Below are 20,392 nucleotides of genomic sequence, written 5' to 3'. Positions count from 1 at the left end.
AAGTGTTAGATTTATTTTCTTCTGTTTCTTAGACAAAATGTGTTTTTGTTATTTAATCAACAGTGTTTAAACATACTAAATTAATTATGTTTTTTGCATCTTTCACAAAGATGAGACTTTAGGATGCCTTGTAGAGTACTCTAGTGGCATTCAGAAGAGTCTAAGATGGTAATTAAACAGCTGTGAGACACTTCTGCAAAGCTAACTGAAATGGGTTTGAGATTTAGGATATAAACTCCCAGGCTCCATACATAATTACGTAGAAGATCCACCTAGGTCACCATTTCCCTACAAATGGAAGCTATTAGTGAAAAGCATAGGAAGAAAAGGCAGATAGTAGCATATATTCTGCTGATTACGCACACATTTAAGTTTGTTACGAAGTATTTTGTAAATAAAACCACTGTCTAGGTAATTGGCACTTCTTTCACTTAAGTAATTCTTTCACTTCATTCTTAATCTGCATAATAGAGACTGAGATAAAACATTGAAGATATCAAAATTGAATTTGTTACAATGATTGCAAAAATAGCCCAGATGCAGGAGGAGTTCTTACTATGTACTGATGCCGTGTCATTGAAGGCTTGGTGGTTCTGCAGTTAAATCTTTTCTAGGAATGGTGTGATCCTTTGTTTATAAATACAGCATCTGTATTTGAAGTGGGGTGATAAGTACTTGAACCTTGCCTATTATTGTGGGAGGAAGGCATAAATGTTGGGGTATTTTTTTCAGATTTCTTGTAATTCTAGACATCTTACAGAGAGCTGGGCAAATGAACTCTGAACAAAATAACCACATTGTGCTAGTGACTTTAATTTAGCCTATTTCTTAATCTGGTTTAAAACAATTAAGATGGACAAGACTTATCTGTAGGAGTGCTGCTTGTAAGGGAGTTGCGTAGAAATTGGTGTTTGTTTTTTAAATATAGACAATATCTTACCTGTGTCAAAATAGCACACAAATTCAGCTTATGTTTTTATCTTTCCACTATGATCATTTCAGCATGATCAGTTACAGTCTGCTAATGAAGACCTCCTGGCTCGTGTTGAAACACTGCAACATAATGCTAAGCTGCTGGAAGCTCAGATACTGGAGGTACAAAGAGCCAAGGCAAAGGCTGACAAAGAACTAGAAGCCGAAAAGCTTCTAAAAGAACAGAAAACAAAGGTAGTAGTCTGTAGAGATGGCGAATGGGCTAAAGCATTACTTTCACTGGATGTGACTCCTGTTAGACCTTTGTAAACTCTATTTTTATAGAACAAGTTCCATACTGTCTCTTTTTGTTACTTGACTGTCTTTTTTGAAGGCTTGGTCTGTTCAATTGAAGGAACTTTGCGAGACTGTCACTTAGAGTAGACTGGGAATTGTTACAGAATGTGAAAAACACTTCATAATCTTATAAGGTTTTCTTTGTTTCCCAGTTATTTCCTCAAAAAGAAAGAATCTTATCTTTGTACAAGCAAAGTGTCTGTGTGCGTGTGTAAGTGTAAATAGATGCTGACATCTATTTTGAAATTGGACTACAAAATACAAAAAAGTATTTAAATTTCAGGAACATAGTGGTGCTCTCCGAGAAATGGAGGAGCTTCAGATGCAACTTCAGAAGGAAAAGAAACAGCTGCAGAAAACTATGCAAGAACTAGAGCTGGCCAGAAAGGTACAGTTACTGTTCATGTTAGTGCTTAATGGACTACCAAAGATTTTGGCCCATCTTGCTGTGTTCAATGCCTCCCTTTCTGTTATGAGTGTTTTTAAAGCCCAAGGTTTGCTAAAGGGAAAACACGAGGGTTTTTACCTCTGGTTTTGTGTTTGGAGAGCTGATGTGTACTTCTGGGTTTCGGTGGTTTTTTTTTATTTTTTGTTTGGTTTAGCTTGGGTTATGTGGCCTGTCATGAGTAGAAATAGGAGTAGAATTCAGATGTCTGGAGTACTTGTACAGTGCACTGTTCGGAAGCTGCCCTTTTTGTAAGGACTGAAGATGATAGAAACTAATAGCTGCAAAGTACCTACTGGTAAAACTGTTAAAACTATCAACAAGTTTTTTCAAAGCTTCTGGTTCTTGTTTGAAAATAGATTATTTACAGAGGATATGGAAACCTGATGAATGGGTGTTGCTTGTGGATATGGATAGTAATAAAGTTCTTGTTAGATGGGCGATATAGATTTTTTTTTTTAATATAATTTAAAAAATTATTAGCAGCCAAGGCAGGTTGTAAGCTGTAACTCAATTGTGTGTAACTTGCAGGATGCTCAAAAGAGTACACTGATGGATATGGAAATAGCTGATTATGAAAGGCTGGTAAAAGAACTTAATCAGAAGATTACTGATAAAGACAGTAGAATAGAAGATCTCGAGCAAGAGACGGGGATTCAGAAACAGAAGCAAGAGACCCTACAGGAAGAAATAAGTGAGTAAACTATAAACAGCAAGACTCTTTATGGTATAGTTAGTAATGATAAAAAATACAATTCACAAAAAGCTCAAGACGGTGAGTGAGAGTAAGGTTTGCAGGGAATACTAAACAGTTACATAGGCAAAATTACTTTTCCACAAAGGAAACTTGACTGGGTTATCAGCGATTTGATCTTATATTGGGTTATCAGCGATTTGATCTTATATTGGGTTATCAGCGATTTGATCTTATATTGGGTTATCAGCGATTTGATCTTATATTCAGCAAATATAAGCCAAATTGCCTGCCTGATAAACTATGTTTCTTACCTGATTAAGTTAATCATAAGTTCTGAAAGTCAGTGACTGACAGGGGTTTTCAGTCTGACATACCGCACTCATAAAACTTTTTAGTTAACATGTGGTTAAAAATTTCATTTCTTCTTAGGCTTAAGTATAAGTTTTAAAATGATTTATTAGAAGATCTTTGTGACACTTGGAAATTGGATGCTAAGCTTACTGTAAGCTACTCGTTTGCAGCTCTTAAGAATTCTTATCAGAATTTGCTTAAATATTTTCCAATACTTTTAAGGAAACGTTGGAAGGAAGTTTTCTTTGCTTATAACTGCTGTTTTCTGCATTAGAGTCCCTTCAGTCAACTATGCAACAGGATGAGGAAAGAAATGCCAAGATAAAACAGCTCCTGGTGAAAACCAAAAAAGAACTGGCTGATTCAAAACAAGCTGTAAGTCCAGATGTCAATGACTGTATGTTCTATTTTTAACCTAACTTAAACTGATCAGCTGATAGCTGAACTATTAAGTTGCTGAGATTTGGGGTTCTTAAATAACCGGATTATTTTATCGTGCAGGAAAATGACCATCTAATGCTGCAGGCATCATTAAAAGGGGAACTGGAAGCCAGTCAACAACAAGTGGAAGCCTATAAGGCAAGAAACTTCACTTCTTTGTTAGTATAAGATTTCTTCTTTAAGTAATAAGGATGTGATTTATACTGGGTGGATGGAATATAGGCTGAAGAATGAAAAGGTGTTATTTTTATTACTTGGGTACTTTTTTCTTGAATGAGTTTTGACTGTTTGCTCCTTTCCCAAATATTTCCCTTGTGATACTGTTTAAACAGTTTTACCCTTTCCTGCTCCTTTTTGCTTTCCCTTTCCACAAAAAGAGAGGACTGCGTAATTTGAAGCTTGTAACTGGGGTATGTGTTAGAACAATTTCTATAAAAATGGAAGTTGCTCGGTTTAAAAACAAAAGAATGCAACGTGACCATCAGAAATCTCAAGTGTTGTCCGCCTGTATAAATTTTGTTGGTTGGACGAAATAGGAATTGAATGTAATGAAAGGTTGTAGGGAGGGGAAAGGAGAGGGGTTGGCTTTCTTAAATGCTGCCACTTCAGCACTGTAATTTCCTCTTCAATTCTCTCTTTTAAAAAGCATCTTTTTTTAAGTACCTTGTAACCGATGTCTGACTTGTTTGGGTTTTTTTATTGGATTTTAATTTTATATTCACCAGTTCTGTGTAGGAATTACTATAGTAGAATGCTATGTGCTCTGTGGTGCATCCCCTTGGAGAAGGAAGAAAAAAATTTGTCATAGTGAAGTTTTCAACTGTCTTTTTCAGATTCAAGTGGCTGTACTAACATCAGAAAAGCATAAAGTTCAGGAACACCTGCGAACTTCTTCAGAACAACACCAGCGTACATTGAGTGCTTACCAGCAAAAAATAGCAACCTTGCAAGAAGAGTGCAGAGCAGCACAGGTACTCTAATGGAAGAAGTAACATCAGAGATTTTAGAAGGGATATTCACTGCACTCTCTCTGCTTCTCAAAAAATATTTTGTGGGTCTTTCACTCTTGTCTTTTTGTCTGTCAAGAATTGGAAATTATCCCAGTGCTTAATGTATTTGAGTGGTGTAGAGGACAAGCCAGACTCTGTCCTCGTTGTCTTTTATCACTTGTGATGAAACGTCTGGACTGCAGGTGACTGGACACTCTTGTATTTTCAGTAGGGAAAACCTTGTGGTGGTAGTGGGGAGTCAGAGTTCATTTCAGATGATCAGCAAGTATCCCCCCACTGAGCGGGGGGAAAAGGAGTCTTTGAAGAAAGGGAGGGAAGAACAAATAGAAAAGAAATATAACTTGCTCTGTACAAAAACAGTTAGCACAGATACCACTTTAAAAAAAATAAAGTGAAAAATATTTTTGCAGGCACCTTTTAATATGCTGCTATATGAGCAGCTTCTTAATTGGCAGCTGAGCTACATGTGAAACTCACTACTGCTGAGGTTTTTATTGTTTCTGGGTTGGTTTTTTGTCCATATGACAGTGTGTTAGATTTTTCTGGAATCTAATGTTTGCATTGGAGGCAGACAGATTCACAATATAGTAGAACTGCTATGTTCAAACTATCTTTATGGAGATTACTGCACCACGCTATGGCCCCTTTTGTATGATAGGTATGCATCCTGCAGATAAGTAACAGTTGAACGCAGCCTCTCAAAAAAACCTACATTTTAAAAAAATGAACTGAAAAGGACAGAGTATGTAGCTGCTGCTACAGGAGGCTTGCCTGAGTTGTACTGGTAGATATGGATCATGGTTTTACAAATGCATTCTTCATAACTAGGGACTTACAGTACCTATCGATGGTGTCTTGCTGCTTGATGTTGTGAAACCAGTAGGGGTGTAGATCTTCCATGATGGCATGGCATGAAGCTGTTGGAAGACTAGCCTTCCTCTTTAGGTGCTCTACATCTAGAAAATAGTTATTAATACAAGGTTATTAACAAAGGAGAACTATCTGAAGGAAAGGTTGACTCCAAAGCAGATACTGGGTTAGAAGGCAAAAGTCATGCTGACATTTAAGGTTTTGTACCTGAAGACTTATGACTAGCTCACATAGTTTGACAGGAAGAAAACAGAAGGATTAATTTAAAGAAAATGTCCACAAATCTACAGACTCCAGAAAAGCTGGAACAGTGTCTAATCAGGGGCAGCACTGTGGAATTTCACTTACCAGTTCAGATGAAGAGAAGCTTTCCAAAATCCTCCTCTTGGAGATGCGAGCATTTGTGTCATCTCAGGGATGACTAATGAATCCATGAGCTTCTCCTAAGATCCAAGAATGAAAACCTGCTCTGTGTTTTCTTAGAGGAATATACAACCTGAGTACTTGAAGGATGGGAATAATTCCTGCTGTATAGTGTACAGTCAAGGATGAATCTACTATGTTGTGAGGTAATTTTCTGTATGTCCACATAAACTCATGCATCAGCTGAATTTAGAAGAGAGACCAAACAGCCTTACAGTCAACCGGAGTATTATATCTTGTGCTATGTGTTACTATTACAAGACTGACTCAGATCCTCAAAATCATGCATAACTTCAAAGCATACTAGATTTCTGTCACATGGGTAGTATAAAAGGAAAACAGAATTATCCTTTTTTATCCTTCACCTTTTCCTTCATTTAAAGCAGTTTGATAGAACCTCTTGCTTGTGAATCTCTGTTGACTGCAATTCTTGAATTTGCAAGTATTCTTTCTTTTCTTTAATACTGGTATGTTGAAGATCAGTGTCTCTCTTAAGTTTCACGTTTTATGATACTCACTTAAAGTCTAAAGAAACGTGATCTATTATGGTAGTCACTATTTTAATTATCCATTTAAAAGAAGAAAATGCAACAGGTGGTCCATAATATTTTTTTTTCAATGTAAGATGCATTGCACTCTAGAGAAATAAGGGACTGATAGTTAATAGCATAGCTTATTAATGGGATGTTTTTTATGTCATAGGCGGAACAAGCATCTGTTACTTCTGAATTCGAGAGCTACAAAGTCCGTGTTCATAATGTTCTAAAACAGCAAAAGAATAAATCTGCTTCTCAGCCTGAATCTGAGGGAGCCAAACAAGAAAGGTAAAACTAAAATTTTCATATGCATACAGAAAAATACTGATACTCAAGTTTTTGAGCTTGCCTTTGCTAATTGCTGACCAACAGGGAGTTCTGATATTTAACTCTTTGCTTCAATAAGGAAAATATCAGAAGTGAGGCAGTTTGCTTCCCCAGTTACTTTGGCTTTAAAAAAAATCCAAACCATATCTCTTTATTTCTATAAAGCTTATCTGATCTGTAAACTATCTGTGGCTCTGCCTATTTGAACAGAAGAAAGATCATCAGTTTGTACCATGGTGGTACTATGTTAGTTTCTAATTCCTTGATTTGTCTTTTTTAAAATTTATTTTTGTGTAGATTACCTGTTGTTACAGTCAGAGGGAGAAGTAAGGTGTTAGGAAGATTCTTCTGATTCTCATCAGTATAAATTACCTAGCATCTTCTGTGTAGACTTGACACATCATTTTCTCTGGCATAAAGTATTGCAGCAAAGTACCATTTCCAACTAAGAAGAAAAGAGCAGATTGGTACTGATCAGCTGAGCTCACTTTGAACTTTTTCAGGAAGGAATGGTTTAGCGTACATAAAGCTCTGGCTGCCAATGCAGTCACCAGTTCCAGCAGACTTATGAAATACTGTTGTCTGATCAGCTGTTATATGAGGAAAGACTTGGCGGGGGTGGGGAGGAGGTCAACTGACAAAAGTTCCCTGAAAATCATTTAAGCATAGTTGTAAGCCAGGTAAATTCAGATTCACTTCAGAAAATGTCTGAACACACTTCAAAAGTAGATCAGTTTCTCTAAGTTATTTTTATAAGTTACTGATACCTGTCCTTGGTGACAGACCAGACATTTATGTGTGAGATGTCATAAGTCATTCCTGACACACATCTTAAAAGAGTACGTGCAATTGCCGCTGAAAGTCCACCAGAGGGAGACTTGTGCTTTGTTGGAGGACTTTGGTTTTATGGTTTGTTTGGGGTTTTTTAAATACAGCTACCCCTTCTTTCCTTTGAAGCAAGCAAACTGCAAGAGCTGCATTTCTTTGTCTCTCCTTTTTGCAGAATTTTAGGAAGTTCTGGTGTTGTTAGGTTTTTGTGGAAGAGGGTCACCTTGGAAACAAAATCGACAAGTAATCAAGCAAATAAACAGATGACATAGCTTTCAAAGAAATTATTTACAAGTATCAACTCTAAGGGTTAATGAAATATACAGTTAATGCGATAATGGAGATGTCTGCGTATAGAAAGCATACAGAAAGCATAAAAGGAGAATGTGAGACTTTTTCCTTCTGGTATATCTGGCTTTGATTTATTTCTGACCAAGAGAGTTTTATCTGTTTCTATGGATTGATGTTGCTTTCTAGTCCTTTGCTCAAAATCTCCTCCAGCCATTTTGTCTTCTGTATTCAGCCTCATTGAACTGATGTGCTTTTACTAAACAAACAACGAACTTCCACCACTTTTTAAAAGAAACTGTTTCTCCCATCTGCATAACACGTATTATTCTCCTTCCATCTTGTTCCCCCAAACTAGCTTGAAGTAGAAGGTGGTAGCAGTTGCACTTCCTACCCCTATAGTTATGCTTCCAGCAGTTCAGATGAGATGTGATAAACCCATTTGGACCTGTATTGAACCACTAACAGAACTTTCCTAATTGTTTCTGTTGCAGTCATATTCTAAGATATTTTTTTTTGTCATGGTGCTGTATTGATTTAATTAATAAATAAGCAGTTTAGATCAGCTATCCAAAATATTGTAGATATATTATAGGTTCAGAAATAATATAATTCTTTTTAAGTGTTGTTTATTTCTTTTTTCCCCTTGTAGAGAACAGTTGGAAATGGTGATAGATCAACTTAAAGTGAAGCTGCAAGATGCTCAGCATAATTCACAGATGAATGCGTCTGAACTCCAGGCGTTGCAGTCTGAACACGACACCCTGCTGGAAAGACACAATAAGATGCTACAAGAGACTGTTGCAAAAGAGGCAGAACTCCGTGAAAAGTATGGTCTCTTGATGAATAGATATAGATATTTTATTTTATGTGACCTTTAAGGGCTGGGCATGTAGTGGCCTATAACTGTACTTCCCAAAGAAGGGGCACAACTGTTGAGAAGAGTAAAGGAATTTTCAGGAGGATTGCTTGTTTTTCATCAGCCTTCAGAAGTTTCAGCAATAAAAATGAAGGAGTAACTGATCAGGGACTTTGAGATTTCTGCAAGCTTTCTACCTTTCTTAGGTAGAAACATTTTAACATATTTTTTTTTTTAACCAATTTGACTATTTTAAGCAACGACATTTGTGTTGGACCACTCAACTAAATTTTTATGGCTGTTTCCTATTAGAAAAATAAGGTATTTAAATGCAGAGCAAACAATTTCACTGACAAAATATCCAGTCCTGCACCCACCAAGTGCCTTTCTTACAGAAGGTACTGGTTTATGAAGTCTATGGTTGCCACAACCTTAATCTGCTACTCTTTTCAAACTGTATTTTGAATATATTCCAATATATTTTCAATATTTTCAAATTCAGTCTTTTAATCTGTATCACTTCTTGAAAAATCACATAAGTACCTAATACTTGAACTCTTCAAAAAGGGTCTTTCCTTGTCTTTTCTATTTAGGGTACAAAGAAGTTCACATGAAATATTCATTAGAAATTACGGCTTAATATTAGGAACTGTTGACTTCTTGTCTCTTTCTTTGTACTGTTTTATCTGTTCCTGATAGCCATGTGATGATTCATTGTAATTAACTAAATTATGTCATTCTGCATTTTTCTGGAAACAACCTGTATCACAGTAGGTTCCCTTTGTACCCAGAGGGTCTAGCTCTTTGCTGTTCTGGCTATATTTAAGTTTGTATGCTTATAAGGGCAAGTCCTATGCTTAGTCCTTTCCATGCATGCACTTGTTTAATTGCTTGTGACAATTTTGTCTTGCTTCTGGAGTACCTCCAAACCAAGTACAGCTGATGCGTTACTGACATCTTTTTTGCTAACAACAACACTCTTCTACCCTCCTTTGCACTGAAAGTTGAAGCTTAAAAAATTAAACTTAGCTTCTAGGAAACGTAAGTTTTCAGAAGTCCTGTATAAATGTTAAATAAATGTTAAAGGAACTGGAGTATAAGGTGACATACCCTGTATGACACTATGAGCAATGATGTTGCAGTTTTGGTATTTAAGAATGGTTAGACCCCAGTGTCTCTAATACTTTCATTTTTTTCCCCCAGAATGTCTCAATTTTGTGTTCTGAAATAGAAATCAAGAGTTTATATAGCACAGTGCATTCATATGATGGGTAATTAGTGTAACTTTCTCAGTCTTAGATTTTCCCTGTAAAAAGAGACATTTAAGTGTAAAAATGTTGTATGGTCATCTAAGATAATCATGCACGTGAAGAAGTATTTTAAAGTCTAAAAATCTTGAAATGTAAAAATGGCTGTTTTGCTGTTTTTCTTGTGTTTTGTGTATATTCTGTTTTCAGGCTTTGCACAATACAATCTGAGAACATGGTCATGAAAACAGAGCATGCCCAGACTTTAAGTCAGCTGACAGCCCAGAACGAAGCTCTCCGTAACAATTTCAGAGATCAAGTCAGGAACCTGCAAGAAGAGCACAGGAAGACAGTAGAGACACTTCAGCAGCAACTGTCCAGAGTAGAAGCTCAGCTTTTCCAACTCAGGAATGAACCAAGCACTAGAGGTAATTTTCAGTCATAACACCAGGTTTTCTTGGCTTAGATACAAATTTGCGTGCCTGAGTCTGAATCTAAAACATGCTTATAAGTGTGTGGTTCTGTAATACACAGAAGCTTTTTCTGGAGAATTTGCAGCATGCCATATCAGTCCACTGATACCAAGTAAGGAACATGTCTTTGTTATTACTGTCCCTTCAGAATCTGAAGGTACTTGAATGTGTTCAGAAGAGGGCAACAAAACTGGTGAAAGGGCTGGAAGGCATGTCCTGTGAGGAGCAGCTGGAGAGGGAGGTGCTGAGCTCTTCTCCCCGGTACCCAGTGATAGGACATGTTGGAATGGTTCAAAGCTTTTCCAGGGGAGGTTCAGACTGGACATTAGGAAGCATTTCTTTACCGAGAGGGTGGTCAAACACTGGAACGGGCTTCCTAGAGAGACAGTTGTTACCCCAAATCTGTCACTATTTAAGAAGCATTTGGACAATGCTCTTAATGATACGCTTTAACTTTGTGCTCAGCCCTGAAGTGGTCAGGCATTTGGACTAGATGATCATTGTAGGTCCCTTCCAGCTGGAACTATTCTGTTATGTTCTAGAATCTGCATCACTGTTATGTCTTCTGTGGTACCTGCATTGGAGGACAGATGGAGGGAAATTAATGTGTAAATATTCAATGCTCTTTCTATCAGTTTGTCTCATATTTTGGATCATACTGGACCTCTGCCTCCAGTATGAGGGGTAAAGCTAAAGAAAAGTGTACTGAAAGCTGTATTAACAATGTTTGTTATTGGTATACTTGCTATTTGATCCCCCTTCTAATTTAAGGTGTTACTGCGTTCAAGCTCGAGTGCTATTTTTATCTCTGTAAAGTTACTAATTAGGATGTAGTTGGACATTTGCTAAGCAGCAGTAACAGTTTAAGAAGTTACTTTTTCCATATGTTACTGAAGCAGCAGGATAGTGCACACAGTATTAAAACAGAACAATTTACACTTCCCACAGGACTGGTTGAAAGAAAAGCTAATTCTGTTTTGCATTAAAAACATTTGACACTCTTGTCATAGCTACAACACATCTGTGGGGAGAGCTGCACGAAGGTTTCGTAGTCACTGAAAGAAAAAAAACCAAAACTGCCAATCAGGTTTGGAATTAGAAATGCGCTGTGATTGGAATGGTCATTTGGAGGTGAAAGGCTGTATTTTCTATTATAAACGTTATGTGTGTATCTGGCTTTCTCCCTTTTCTTCACCTTTCCTCCCCCTGCTTTTTGAAGACTATTTTATATACCGCCCTCCAATCTGAGACAGTCACACCTATGAAATAGCCCCTACCAGTTTCATTCTGATGACAAACATCAGTAAGTATCTTTCAGGTCCAGCTGTTTCAAATCCAGCAACGAAGAACTTAAGAGAACGACGAAACACTGACCTTCCTGTTCTCGATGTGCACACTATAGCTAGGGAAGAGGGAGAAGGCATGGAAACAACGGACACAGAGTCTGTCTCTTCAGCCAGCACCTACGTACCATCCCTAGAACAACTTCTGAACTCCCCGGAAGCAAAACTTGGTAGGTGGAACGTGCGGCTTTTTGAAGCACTTGCCTACATAAGTTGCAGAAGTTTGTGCCCTCAAAATATCCGAGAACATTGTGTTTCCATGCTTTTAATTCAAGACACGAGTCTACTTAAGTGCCACTGAGTTTACACTATCCTGAATTTCTGTAGGAGTTTTGTCCTTGAGTAAGGACTAACAATAAAACATTGCTACAGATTTTAGTGATTTAAAGATGTCGTATTTGTGACTTTCTAAAGGGAAAAGACTGGATGAACAAGTCAGTGAATAGTTACTGAACTTTTTTGTATTCTGGACCAGTCTCTACTAGAAACAATTAAGTGCTGATTTAACTCTTATTAACGAAAGGATAAAATGTATGTTCATCTTAATGTGGCTTACATGAAGAACAATGTTCTAAGGGTCCCTAAGATATATGGTAACATCTAATCATGTTTTAAAAGTCTACTGAACCCTTTGGGGAGAGCTGTTCAAAATCCACTTCTACAGGTAGGAAACAAGGGGTACATTAAAACCACGTATCTGGACATACTTAGAACTGATTTGCCAATCCCCTTCTAATATATACACAAAAATAGATCATAAAACAAGCATGCAGAAGCAGCAATGATGCCTGTTAATTTTTCAGTCTGACTTTGCATGGATTTTGTTTCTGAGAAACTACATTAATCGAGTCCTAATGTTAGATTAGTATAAAGTAGATGGAAGTGCTTTTTCTTTCTCAGTTTTCTTTTCCAATTAATTGCAGAACCATCCCAGTGGCAAACAGAACTGACCAAGGATGAACTGATGCAGAAACTGAACACAACAGCGAAGAGTGCCGATCATTTGAATGAATTACTACGGGAATCAGAAGCAACCAATGCAATTCTCATGGAACAAATAAAGGTTAGCAGACATCCAGGAAATATGGGAACAGCTCTGATTTCCGTGGTCTGTTTCTTAGACCAAATGTTGAACGCCAAATATGTTTCAGAAAATCACAGTCTATAAAAGTTTGGTGATGCAAAATTTAATTTTGGAAGGGCCTGTATTCCACAGGCCTAATTAGTGCTTCCAGAGTTGACTTCAGTTTTTTGGGTTTTTTCCTTGTGGCTTCTAGTTGTGGGTAGAGGAGACAGTAAAAGCTGCTACAAAAGAAAACCTCAGGATCTTGGTAGTTTAATGTTTAGTAAAGTGCCTTTACTGTTTTCACTTAAATAAAAGCAGTAAATCCCAAGGGAAGCATTGTCTGGTTTCTCTTCCTGTAACCCCTTTTTAGCTCTCTTAAGTTAAAAGAAGATACATGTTTAGAGATACATGTACTAAAAGAGTTTGGTTTGATTTGATTGTAACTGTCTGAGTTTTCTGAAAACGTTTTTGAAGTTAGCATATTCTCTAAACATGCTAAGCTTTCTTTTATGAAATGATTCTTAATGAATGATAATATTGTTAAATCTTTGATCCACGTTGCTTATTTAACTGTTCAACTCTTTATCACTGAAATTGAATAGTTAGTACTGTATACCATTATAACTACTGCACAGATTTTATCAAAAAAGTTATTTTTGATCAATAAAGTACTATTTCTGGACAACATTATCAATGTTCAAGTTTCACTGGATTTTTGTCCAGAATATGTTGCTATGCACACATTGTTCTTATTGAAGCAAGCGGCATAATTCGATTTTTAGCTCTTCAAAAGACCTTTGTTCAGTTGCTTATTGTATGAAGCAAACAATATTGCGTATTTTTTTCCCCTCATCTGCAGCTTCTTAAGAATGAAATAAGAAGGTTGGAAAGAAATCAAGAGAGAGAAAAGTCTGTGGCTAATCTAGAATACTTAAAGAATGTTCTACTTCAGTTCATATTTCTAAAATCAGGAAGCGAGAAAGAAAGGCTGCTCCCAGTAATAGACACCATGTTGCAGCTCAGCCCTGAAGAGAAGGGGAAGCTAGTTGCAATTGCCCAAGGTAGGTGGTGGTCAAAACATTGTCGCAAAAAAAGGAAAAGTGGAAGTAAAGGCAACTGAAGTTCTGTGCTTTCTTTTGTGTAGACCTTTGAGGAAAAGCAAAGCTTAGCAGCATAATGCCAGTGAGCTAGCACTAAAACCATTTTGCTCTGTTGGGAAGTTACTATTCAGTTTTCAGAAAACAGAACAAATACTCAAAAATATAAATAAAATTAAGGTAAAATGTAATTTCTTCTGAAACATACGCATTTTAGGAAGACAATAGTAAGTTATAAAAACGTAATGTGTTCACGTTTTGAGTAGAGTTAAAGACTGCTGTCAGAATGACCTTAAGATAGAGGTTACTGTAAATTAATTACTTTCTTGGCAGATTTTCTAAAAAGATAAAGCGGTCCTCTCAAGGCTGTACTGCAGATGTAATATTAATTTCAGTACATAAACTTTTAACATCTCTTCAAGAAAATATGCTTTTTGTTTAAGAAATAAAGGAACTAGGGAAGAGAAGTAAAAGAGTTAAGTCTTTGCAAGAAATTAACCCAGGAGCTGACTGTATAATAGTGTTCTGGCTACACTTCAAATACTCTGTTTGAGTGTTTGTCCCCGTAGAAACACTTCTTAAGGTATTGTTTGTCATTTATCAATAACAACCTACAGCTGCTTGTACTTCATCAGCAACTGACCTATACTTTATTTTTAAAAATAATAGAAAGAGTAAGTACCATGTGTATATATAAGCGCGTAAAAGCTGTGAACAAAATCACATGAATGAGAAAAGTGGCAAAGTACTGCATCCATCGATAGGCTTTGTGTTTGGAAAGATGAGACGTAAATTAAGTCCATAGCATTTTGATGTTATTCTGGCACTCTGGTGAACACTGATTGGATTTTTCTGGAGAAAGGTGATAAACGGCCTCTTTAAAACATCCTTAAGTACCCAAAGTAAAGTGGACTTGGTGATAAAATCCATGAACGTATCTATGGCAGCCCAAGAGTGAATATTGAATGTTACCTCCTCAGCAAGTTTACAAGCACAGTATTTGAAAAAGGACAGAGTTGGGGGGGAGCAGTCATGTAACCAAATGATGCAATGTCTAACATAATAAACTTTGTTTAAAGTATGTTTTTCTTTCTCCTCCAGGTGAGGAGGAGAGTACCTCACGGCCTTCTGGGTGGGCTTCATACCTCCACAGCTGGTCAGGGCTTCGATGAGACAGTGGAAACGCTGAATCTTTAAACACATTCCACCGCTGCAAAAAGAGAAATCTTAATGTAGAAGAACAATCTGTTGGTGTTGTAGTATTGAACTACAGGTTTTTATTTCTGTGTGTTATTTTCAGCTTTTTAGGTTCCGAAAGAGACTGTCCTATATTATGCTCTGACAGCAGTGAACTATTTGTCTTGTAAATGTTAAAGCTGATGATCAGAAAGATAATAAGTGACAAATTACTTGTAAATTGCTTGGCCACAGAATTTGACAAACCTATGATGGCTCTCTTGATACGGATTTTAAAAACTTGATCTAATATAGTAACTGGAATAACTAGACTTTAGACTTCTGGAGCGTTTACAGTTTCTTTCACATATTTTTATCAGCTTGCTAATTTATATGGTTAGTGTTACTCCCTGCACATTGAAGAAATTAAGATGGATTACTTCCTCTCTGTTGATGCTTACAAAGTGTAAGATCATTAAGAAACAAAAATGGCATTTTCTGCTTTGACTTGACTCAATTTTTAGTCTTGGTTATATTTTTTATTATTATTATTATTTTTGCAAAAGCTGGATGGAAAATATGAAGGCAACGGTCCATAAAACGTAGAGGGTGCCTAAAACTATATGAAATAGAATGCTTGGCATATCCAGGGCATGGTACTGTAGTAGAGATTAATGGCATCTATGGAAGTCTTGGGATAGTAGTCCAAGAATTAGAGGTCACAAGTGAGCGTAAGCTTTGGGAGAAAAGGCTTCAGCTATGGCTTTTTACCCTGAGGTTGGAAGTTTGTGTTTGAGACCAGGAAGAAATGTTTCATTACTGTAGTGATGTCTGTGCTTAGATGAAAAGACTACTCATGCTGACTTAGTCATATTGAAGACACTAAAGGAAGAATCTGAGTCCGTAGGTCAGACTCATAACAATAACTTCTGAGAGAAAAGGACAGAGCTTTTGTCAATAGATGCATCTTTTAAATGTTCTAATGATTGAAGATGTTATACCCTTCTCTCACTTCTCTGTGTTTGCACATGTCATTTGCGCAAATCTTTTGCACAGATGAGATAATCTCTGTTCCAGGTTATTCAACAGAACGTTTGGTTTTCTTCAAGAAAAATAAAACTTTGACATAGAATTACTACTACTATTGATCAACACAGCACCTTTTTTTTAGCTTCAGTCTTATTTTCCCCTTTAGTTCATGCTGACTTTCACCATCTTAATTTATTTGTAAGTTATTAAAATGCGTACACATGTTTTTAAACCCTGCTTACCTTTCAAACAGAGTCTTTACATCTCTTTCACTCATATTTTCATGCTCTTTGTGCTGGTTTGCAGAGGATCATTCCCTGATATACATACCAATACTAAATAGTATTCTTCCTTTCCTATCTAGCTTAGTTGAGGCCGTGAGGAAATGATGCTCATTCCTTTAATATTGCCTTATTTGGGGCTGAGATTAATATGGACATAAGAACAGCAGAAAGGCAGCACATATTGAGAATAAACTGTTCAGTAACTGTGCTTTCAGTTTTATTTTTTGCTGCTTGTGTATATTTCAGTACACAACCAACAAAGCCAACAGGCTTTACTTTAATTCCTTTCCACAGCCTTAAGCACCTTTTTTTTGTTGTTGTTGTTGGTTGGTTGTTGGGGGGTTTTTTTCCCCCCTTTTTCTTCCCCCTCTACAATATGTGTTTTAACTGGAATCTTTATGGTTTGTGCTACCAGTGAAAACATTCTCTCTGAACTTTCAGATCACTGAACTGATAAATGGTAGTATGGTGATGAGTCTCTTAGGGGTCTGTAGCTTGGAAATGTAGATAGCAAACATGAGGATACAGTTAGGCTTTCTTGCATTTCCTTTTGAAACAATTGCCATATCTCTAACATTCACAATTTGCTCCAGATCTTGGATGTTGAATTCTAACTCCTTATACACAGCTGGATTTGGTTAATATTACTCAAAAGAATGCCAAAACAGAGCAACAGGAGAGATTTGAAATACTCATAAAAATAAGTGCGAGTCATTCTCCTGCTGTGATTTTAACAATGGAAGCACATGAGTGGAAGGGTACGACTTTGTCTTACTTGGTTCAAACCCGTTTTCAGCTGACCTGATTTAGTCTCTTCTGCACAATGTCTGCTCAACTATCGCTAAAGAGCTGTGACAAGTTCCTTTTAAAATGCACCTATTTCAGAACTGTAGATTATTTAACTTCGTAAACTGTGAATGAATGTATGCAAGTAACATGTATCACTGACTCTATTAAATACCAGTTGCTTATTGACTTCTTTCAAGTCTGAGTTGCATGCTCACTGTTTTTAGTAAAACTCAAGCATTGTACTTATGAATGTAGTGGACAACTTGCATTGCTATATATATTTTTTTTTTTACAATGGAAGATTAAGATCTTAATTAAGTAAAAATATTTTAGTAACTGCTATTAAACTGTGTTCTGTTGCTAAGATTGCCAGAACTTACCTTTGTGGCAATAAAGTGTCTGTAAGCAAATATATCAAAGTTTAATATACACTTGCAGTAAATGGCATAGAAGAATGTGGACTAGAAGCAGGATTACTTTGCATAGAAAACTTTTTATATGTCATATATTTGCATTTGTAATGTACAGCATTGTAGCTGTGATTTGCTTTCAAAAAGCAATTTCAGGTGTAACTAGTATTGCTGCTTCTCGATAAAATGTGGTGCTCTTTTTTGGAAGAGCACTGTGCTGACTTTGCTTTCTGGTTCGTTTGTTTGTTTGTTTTCTTTACAGTGCCATTTGTTACGATGTTTTCCCAGAAAATGTAACCCCTGCCTGAAGAGCTTACAAGCTTAGGACCAAATTTTACTCTTCTATCCGCCTGCCTTCAGCCCAAGCCTAAGGAGGGCATAATAAAAAAGTAAAATTAAAAAAAAAAAAAAAAGTGACTCTACGGTCACTATGCAGAGTATATATTAAGTAAAAACAAAAAATGGGAGTGATTCAGAGTTCCCAGGCCTGCGTGTGCACTGTCGCTGAATTTTTAGCTACCTACACTGACTTAAAAACGGGTTATATGCCTTTAATGTTCCCTTCACCCAAAGGGAGACTCATCTGTGCAAGTGAAATGTGCTCCAGTTGAAAGACAGGAAGACCTTGTCAGGCTGTAGTGCAGATGTGGCCAGTTGAATTTGGGGTTCAGGATGGCCAAAGGGAACCCATGTTAGAAGTGATGCATGGGAGAGTAGAGTTGCCTCTTTTTTTTCTTCCTTTTGTGACCCTCCTTCCCCAAAGCATGATTGAGAGAATAGACTGTTAAGATTACTTTCTAAATTTAAATCTTCATTTGGCCATCGTTCTCCATCCTTTTGCTTTAATAACAAACAATATATCCTGGAATTATGGAGAAATATTTAAAAACTATCCTTAGTTCGTACTAAGTGGCTTTGAAGGCAGCTTAACCACTTATGCTTATGTCTTGGCTTCACCTGGTGCACCAATACTTCCTCGACTACCTGATAGTTCTACTCTTACTGGTGCTGTAAAAATATCTCCCTTAGAAGCCTTGCAAATAGCAGTTACCACCCACAAGCTAAGAAACCAAGTGTATGAAGAAGTAAAAATATATTTATTGTAGTCATTTCAGAATTGCTAGTCTGAATAGAGAAATGTTTTGGCTGGAAATATGTCTTTGATGGCCTTTTCTTGTGGCCATCACTTCAATAAAATTCATCTTTATTCAACAGCGTGCCTTTCTTTTTCTCTGAATGTCTGTTCTCACCTGAGAAAACGCTACTCGGGTACAAGGTAAAAAACAAGGGGAACGTTTACTGTAGTATTAAAGCGAGGATTTTATGGATCTGGTTTAGTAGCTGCAGTCTTTACTTTAGAACACAGTGACAGTGATGGGATACTTCTGGATGAATTGAAGAGGGAAAGAATCTTGCCTCTTGGGGGTGGGGGTTAAGGAAAAAAGAAAGCTTTCAAAAAAAGTCTCCTTTACATTACTTCAAATGTGTTACCAAGTCATCACCTGCAATCTGACGATATCTGACATGAAGGAGGAGAGATGCAGAAGGTATTCATGTGCTTTTTAGAGAGGTTGCATTTAGTATTTTTGTTTTATGTACTAGCCACCTTGTAACCCAGCATCTTTCTGAATAGCACTCAACTTCAAAGTGGCCATAACGACCTCTTTCCTGACCCCCTGTGATTAGTTTTTCTGTATCCGCATGGCTGTCCTACTGCAAAGATTAGATGCTCTATGGATGAAGAGGTGGCTGGTTGGTTTAAGTGAGAGCTTGGTGTGTTTATCTTCTTGCCATCCATTTTTTTTTGCTAGGCTTATGCTTATTATACAAATACGCGGTCAGGGAGGGGATCATGAAGTGCAAAATGAAGTTGGTTGATATAACAAATGGATGTAAAACAGTCAGAAAGCCTGATAGTAAAAGTCAACTTCTAACAGCTTTCACATAAATGTATATATGCTTAGGGGAAGGGAAATAACTGACTACTTTTCAAACTGAATTTGATCTAAAATGTATCTTACTGTCTCGCGAGGACTAGAAGGTGCTTCGCAGGTTCAAGAGCTTCCTTCCTGTCCTGTGTTCCTCGGGACCCTCCTGAGGATTGAGGCTGGGCTGAACAATGAAGACTAAGGATAGTAAAACAAAGTGGAAAAATGAGCATCAGTTGCTGCTCCAACAATTAAATCCACTTTGGTATTAGCCGATCGTTTGTTATTTTTGCTGTCAGTTGAATGCCTGCAGGCTTCTTAAGAAGCCAAGGTAAAGGTAATCAGTGTAAAAACCAATGTGCTATTTTGGGCACAGGCACAGTCACAGTCCTCTTATAATGGCCTTTGAAAGTGTTTAAAATTGATAGACATTGGATAGCAGTTGTATATGAGTACAGGCTTTAAGGAGTTTTTTATTGTTTCATCTGGAAGCTTTACTGCTTGAAAATCGAAGCCTGTTCTGAGAACACTCAGCCCGTTTCCGGAGTGGAGGTACGTATTAGTTCTTGGATCTCTTGTCCTTTGCAGCAAGCAGAACATTTCAAAAGTAAAAACCATGGACGCCACTACAGAACTCCAGAAAAAGGCTTCTACCTACAACCTGTTATTTTGGCTGTTAGCATCCAAATATTTCTACAGACTAATGAGTGTTCCTCTCGCGAGTAGTCACAGCATTCAATCCAAAAAGCTACTGCTTTGAAGGTGAAGCTGGCAACCTTCGCAGAGGGGTAGATGGGTGGTCACTCTGCTACAGCCCCAGGAAGAGCGGAGAGAGAAGCAGCTGGAGGCAACAAGAACTCAAACAGCTCCTGTTACTGACGCGGAGGCTCTCTCCCCCTGCCCCAGTTCCCCACCAGCCTTTCTCTCGGAAGCCGGTTAAACCAGTTGTTTGCGGAGCGGTGGGGGATAGTGGATATATCATACTTTTCTTGCAGGAGGAGGATTTTCAGAAAATGCAGAAAAGCTAAAGATAGATTGCGTAACGTTCTGTGGGGGAGGGAAATTGCAGTGACAAAAAGCTTAAAGTAGAAAAATGAGACTTAAATTACTTCAGGTTGGAACGTGTTTCTCCCCATCTAGTTATCCCAAGGTATTGACTGACTTCGGTGCTGCTTGACATTTCCTTTCTTTGGAGGACCTCAGCAT

General features: G+C 37.3%; 1 protein-coding gene across 2 annotated transcripts in view; it reads left to right on the top strand.

Moving 5' to 3' along the window:
* GCC2 (GRIP and coiled-coil domain containing 2) overlaps window positions 1-18,470 on the top strand; it is a 31,627-nt gene extending 13,157 nt beyond the window's left edge. The window contains exons 11-23 of one of the 2 annotated variants that reach the window (XM_063338687.1): window positions 1,003-1,167; window positions 1,553-1,657; window positions 2,246-2,408; window positions 3,037-3,137; window positions 3,264-3,341; window positions 4,037-4,174; window positions 6,209-6,330; window positions 8,138-8,314; window positions 9,802-10,019; window positions 11,467-11,577; window positions 12,331-12,470; window positions 13,333-13,534; window positions 14,672-18,470. In XM_063338687.1, the coding sequence (XP_063194757.1) occupies window positions 1,003-1,167; window positions 1,553-1,657; window positions 2,246-2,408; window positions 3,037-3,137; window positions 3,264-3,341; window positions 4,037-4,174; window positions 6,209-6,330; window positions 8,138-8,314; window positions 9,802-10,019; window positions 11,467-11,577; window positions 12,331-12,470; window positions 13,333-13,534; window positions 14,672-14,742 (1,791 nt within the window). In that variant the 3' untranslated portion in view covers window positions 14,743-18,470. Of the gene's footprint in view, window positions 1-1,002; window positions 1,168-1,552; window positions 1,658-2,245; window positions 2,409-3,036; window positions 3,138-3,263; window positions 3,342-4,036; window positions 4,175-6,208; window positions 6,331-8,137; window positions 8,315-9,801; window positions 10,020-11,382; window positions 11,578-12,330; window positions 12,471-13,332; window positions 13,535-14,671 lie in introns of both variants that reach the window. The other variant, XM_063338679.1, reaches the window with a different exon arrangement.
* Window positions 18,471-20,392: the final 1,922 nt, after the last annotated feature.

This window comes from Chroicocephalus ridibundus, chromosome 1 (genome assembly GCF_963924245.1).
Source record: "Chroicocephalus ridibundus chromosome 1, bChrRid1.1, whole genome shotgun sequence".
NCBI classification, from domain to species: Eukaryota; Metazoa; Chordata; class Aves; order Charadriiformes; family Laridae; genus Chroicocephalus; species Chroicocephalus ridibundus.
This window is presented reverse-complemented; position numbering and strand designations above follow the sequence as displayed.